General features: G+C 40.8%; 1 protein-coding gene across 2 annotated transcripts in view; it reads right to left on the reverse strand.

Annotated features, from left to right (window-relative positions):
• Positions 1-5865, reverse strand: part of GAR1 (GAR1 homolog, ribonucleoprotein) — a 22419-nt gene continuing 16554 nt past the window's right edge. For both annotated transcript variants that reach the window (XM_014544722.1, XM_005872404.2), the window contains exons 6-7: positions 658-732; positions 1-313 (exon numbers count right to left, since the gene is read on the reverse strand). In XM_014544722.1, coding sequence (XP_014400208.1) covers positions 300-313; positions 658-732 — 89 coding nt within the window. In that variant the 3' untranslated portion in view covers positions 1-299. The remainder of the gene's footprint in view (positions 314-657; positions 733-5865) is intronic.

The following is a 5865-nucleotide window of genomic DNA, read 5'->3' on the forward strand; positions in this document are numbered from 1 at the left end:
TAACTTAAAGAAATAAAACATTTTATTGTAAAAATTCAAATATGCTTCATGTGAAAACTGTCCATTTATTAAGCAATCACAGTTCCGAGCATTATATAAAACATTAAAACACTTGTCCAAACTCCATAAGTGCCTATTCTGTTGCACTCTGTTTGTGTGACATTGACATCTGAGTGCCATGTCATGTAGTAACCGGTTCTTCAAGACTTGCTCAAGAAACAAATTTCTGATCCACAGAAGTAGACCACGCAGGTTAATGCAGAAATCAGTTGGTGAAGTTCCTCTGTCAACTGTTACACTTAATGTCCTCTCCCTGATTAACAGAAAATGAAAGTATAAAGGCATAGAAATTAATAATACTATTACCCAAATCTCAAGTTTAAAATCAGCATTAGTTCTTGTAATGTTTAGCAAACCTACTTTTTTTCTAATTAAAAATACAGTAAAATAAACTGGAAGTAGGGATAAAACTCAAAGGGAAAAGCAGGGAAGAGTGATATAAAATGAAGCTAGAAATTAGGCTAAAACAAAGAACACCACGATGTTCTACAGACTTGCTGGCAAACAAAAATAAAATTAAATAGCAATTTTAAAATGGCAGATAATACCAATTCTAGAATTTCAGTCATTTAAAGGTGTTTTTTTTTTCATACTTACCTCTGAAACCACCCCCTCCTCTTCCTCCTCTGAAGCCTCCACCTCTACCTCCTCCTCTTCCACCTCTAAAACCACCTAAAAATAAAGGAAACATTTATTAAGTAACTGTAGCCTATCCTATTCTGGTAGGCCTACAAATATCAATACAATTTCTACAGTTATAACATAAATTTCACAAATGTATATTGCACAATTTTTTAAAAGATAAAAATGGAAAAACTGCAGAAGTTTCCCAATTGAGTAGAAAGCTAAAACCCTAGACTACAATTTTTTAAACAAGTATTCTATTTTAATGAATTAGAAAAGCTTATTACTTTAAAGTTTGATTTTGCCCTCTTGCTAAATGTATGAACATCTTAACTTTTGATTACACAAAATACTTTTTTTTCCCACTAAATACTTTTTTGATTGAACAAAGGCTGTTTACCCTAAGAACAAAGGGACACAGATATGGGTGACTTTCATCTAAGCATGCTACCATAAACACATCCTTTAAGGTTAACTACGGTGCCTATGCACTATCACTGATACATGCTGATTAGCCTTGAAATTTTAAATTTTTAAAGCATTTTTCTATTATCCAACATATAATGGCTTCCTATTTCAGTCTTTTTTTTAAACTTATTTTGGGGGGCTTACTTTGTAAGAAATAATGAATTATAAAAAGAGAAATTACAGGAAGTCCTAGCCAAGAAAAAGAAATAAAAGGCATTCAAATTGCAAAGGAAGTAAAACTGTCACTATTTGCAGATGACATTATATAGAGAGAACCCTAAAAAATCCACCAAAAATCCATTAGAACTGATAAGTGAATTCAGTAAAGTAGTAGGATCCAAAATTAAAACTCAGAAATCAGTTGCATTTTTACACACCAATAATGTACTATAAAAAGAAAGAAATTAAGAGAACAATCCCATTTATAATTGCATTGAAAAATATACCTAGGAATAAATTTAACCATGGAGGTAAAAGACTTGTACTTGGAAAATTATAAGACATTGAAGAAATCGAAGAAGATGCAAATAAATGGAAGCACATAACTGCTCATGGATAAGAAGAATTAGCATTGTTAAAATGTCCATACTACCCAAAGCAATCCACAGATTTAATGCAATCCCTGTCAAAATGCCAATAGCATTTTTCACAAAACTAGAACAAATAACCCTAAATTTTTTAACAATATATCTTTATTGATTTTTAAAAAGAGAGGAAGGGAGAGGGAGAGAAGGTAGAAACATCAATGATGAGAAAGAATCATTGATCAGCTGCCTCCTGTGATAGAGTTCACAACCCGGGAATCAAACCAATGAGACCTCGTGGTTCATGGGTGGACACTCAACCACTGAACCATACCGGCCAGGCAATCCTAAAATTTATATGGAACCACAAAAGACCCCGAAGAGCCACAGCAATCTTGGGAAAGAACAAAGTTGGACGTATCACACTACATGATATCAAACTATACTACAAGGCTACCGTAGTCAAAAAGAGCATGGTACTGGCATAAACACACACACATAGATCAATGGAGAATACAGAATAGAGTCTAAAAATAAATCCAAACCTATATGGTCAATTAATCTATGACAAAGGAGGCAAAAGTATACAATGCAGTAAAAATAATCTATTCAATAAATGGCGTTGGGAAAACTGGACAGATACATGGCAAAAGATGAAACTAGACCACCTTCTTACACTGTATACAAGAATAAACTCAAAATGGATTAAGGACTTAAATGTACAACCTGAAACCATAAAACTTCTAAAAAACATAGGCAGTAAGCTCTCGGACACTGCTTTTATTAATATTTTTTTCTGATACATCTTCTCGGGCAAGATAAACAATAGAAGAAATAAATATTATACGCAAATGGAATTACATCAAAATAAAAAGTTTTTGCACAGCAAATGAAACCATCAATAAAATGAAAGACAACCTAGAGCAGTGGTCGGCAAACTGCGGCTCGGCAAACTGCGGCTCGCGAGCCACATGCGGCTCTTTGGCCCCTTGAGTGTGGTTCTTCCACAAAATACCGACTTCTGCGTATGGGCCACGAAGTTTCAATCGCACTGTACGTGCGCGCCCGCATGTGGTATTTTATAGTATTTTGTGGGAGAGCCACACTCAAGGGGCCAAAGAGCCGCATGTGGCTTGCGAGCCGCAGTTTGCTGACCACAGACCTAGAGAATGGGAGACTATATTTACCAATGATACACCTGATAAGAGGTTAATACCCAAAATTTATAAAGAGCTCATATAACTCCACACCAAAAAAAACACAAACATTCTAAAAAATGGGCAGAGGATCTAAACAGACATTTCTCCAAAAAGGACATACATATGGCTAATTGACATATAAAAAAATGCCCAATGTCACTAATCATCAGAGAAATACAAATTAAAACCACAATGAGATATCACCTCACACTTGTCAGAATGGCTATCATAAATAAACCTACAACTACATGTGCTGGTGAAGATGTGGAGAAAAGAGAACACTTGTGCATGGTTGGTGGGATTGTAAATTGGTTCAGCCACTACGGAAAATCAGCCAATATGAAGGTTCCTCAAAAAACTAAAAGTAAACTACCTTAGGACCCAGCAATTCCACTTCTGGGTATTAAACTGAAGAAATCCAAAACACTAATTAGGAAAGATATATGCACCCCTATGTTCACTGCAGCATTACTTACAATAGCCAAGATATGAAAGCAACCTCAGTGTCGCTTGATGAACAATTGAATAAATAAAATGTGGTACATATATACAATGGAATATGACTTGGCCAAAATAATGAAATCTTAGCATCTGTGACAACATGGTTGGATCGAGGGTATTATGCTAAGTGACATGAGTCAGACAGAAAGACAAATACTGCAGGATTTCATTTATATGTGGAATCTAAAGAACAAAATAAACAATAGAAACAGACTCAGATACAGAGAACATTTTGATGGTTGCCAGATGGGAGGGGGTTGGGAGGTTGTGGGAAAAAGGTGAAGAGATTAAGTACAAATAAGTAGTTACAAAACAGTCACAGGGATGTCAAGTACAGCATAGGGAATATAGTCAATATTGCAATAACTATGTCAGGTGGGTACTAGACTTATTGGAGAGTCATTTAGAAATTATATAAATGTCTGACCACTATGCTTTAGACCTGAAACTAAGATAAAATAATATTGAATGTCAATTGTAATTGACAAAAAAATTTTTAAGAGAAAAGACCAATACATACTTCCAAATACTGGTGTAAAAATATAAAGGGTTTGCCCCAGTCAGTATGGCACAGTTGGTTGGAGAGTTGTCCCATATACCAAGAGGTCGCTGGTTCTATTCCCAGTCAGAGGATAAACCCAGGTTGCAGGCTGTATCTCCAGTGGGGACACATACGGAAGGCAGCCAATCGATGTTCTCTCCTCTCTCGTTCTCTTCTCTCTCTCTCTCTCTCAAATCAATAAGCATACCCTCAGATGAGGATTAAAAAGTATATATATGTAGAGGTTTTAAAAAAATAGACTGGAGTTGTGATTTTTTTAATATTATATATGAGACTAAACACAGAATAAGTATGAGAGGATCTCGCTTCATCAAATACCCAAAGGGGTACTCCCAAAGTATTTAAGAAAGAAATATGTTTATCTCAAATTATCTCCAAGCTATCTAGACCCAAAGAGTACATTTGCAGAGTGAAATGATAATTAAGTTGAGAGAGGCAAATATGAAACGAGTTCTGTCTCCTTTCTGATCCAGTAACAGAAGCTTTCCAACCCCATTTTCAGCATCTCTTCCTCACCACTTTGGCTCTGCCCATCCTCCCATCATCCATCTGCCACACCATTCACAGGTCTAACCCCATCTCATCACCAACCCTGCTCATCATCTAGATGTCCATAACAATTAATGTACCAAAGCTTTGAGGAAATACATGTCAAAATACTGAACTAAAAAGTTAAATCTATAAATATAAAAGCCTAAGCAACTGTTATGATTGAATGACCAGCTGACCAATCGCTATGATGCTCACTGACCACCCGGGGACAGACGCTTAATGCAGGAGTTGCCCCCTGGTGGTCAGAGTGCTCCCACAGGGGGAGTGCCGCTCAGCCAGAAGCTGGGCTCACAACTGGCGAGCACCAACAGCGGTGGTGGGAGCCTCTCCCACCTCAATGGAGCACTATGGATGTCCCCCGAGGGCTGCCAGGCAGCGAGAGGGCACAGGCCAGCCTGAGGGACCACCACCCCCTCAAGTGCACAAATGTCATGCACCAGGCCTCTAGTTTATTGGTAACTAGAGGCCCAGTGCACAAATTCATGCACCGGTGGGGTCCGGCAGGCCCACCCCAATGGGGGCCCATCAAGCTGGGCCAGCAGGTGGGAGGGGCCGCGGGCGATCAGCTGGCTGGCACCGCACCCGATCGGGGTGATGGGGGCCGACAGGGACCAGGCTGGCTGAGGGGAGGGGCCACAGGCAGTTGGCAGCCAGCCCCGCCCTCGATTAGGGTGTTGGGGGCCAATTGGGGGCCGGACCAGCCAGGGGGCGGGGGTAATCGGGGCCTGGATCAGGCTGGTTGGCTGCCGCAGTGCAAGTCATAGCCACCAGTCATTCTGGTCGTTTTGCTGTTCCAGTCGCTATTTTATATATATTTAGACTAGAAGCCCAGTGCACTGGGGGGGGGTGGGGGGGGGCCCTCAGCCCAGCCTGTGCCCTCTTGCAGTCTGGGATCGCTCAGGGGATGTCCGACTGATGGCTTAGGTCCACTCTCCAGGAGATAAGGCCTAAACTGGCAGTCAGACATCCCTCTGGCAGCCTGGGAGCCCTCAGGAGATGTCTGACTAACAAGTGGGCCTAAGCCGTTAGTCAGACAACCTTAGCACTGCCGGGGAGGCGGGAGACTCCCGCCACTGTCGCTGTGTTGGCCAGCCATGGGCCAGCTTCTGGCTGAGTGGCACTCCCCTGTGGAAAAACACTGACCACCAGGGGGCAGCTCCTGAATTGAGCATCTGCCCCCTGGTGGTCAGTGCATGTCATAGGGACTGGTCATTCCACCATTAGGGTCAATTTGCATATTACCCTTTTATTATATACTAGCAGCCCTGCGCACGAATCCGTGCACCAGTAGCTCTCCGCCTGCTGCCCCGCCCTTCTATAGCTCCCTCCGCACCCCCCATCATAGCTTGCTGCCCTGCCCCCTCCTGTAGCTCTC

This window comes from Myotis brandtii, unplaced genomic scaffold (assembly GCF_000412655.1).
Source record: "Myotis brandtii unplaced genomic scaffold, ASM41265v1 scaffold38, whole genome shotgun sequence".
NCBI classification, from domain to species: Eukaryota; Metazoa; Chordata; class Mammalia; order Chiroptera; family Vespertilionidae; genus Myotis; species Myotis brandtii.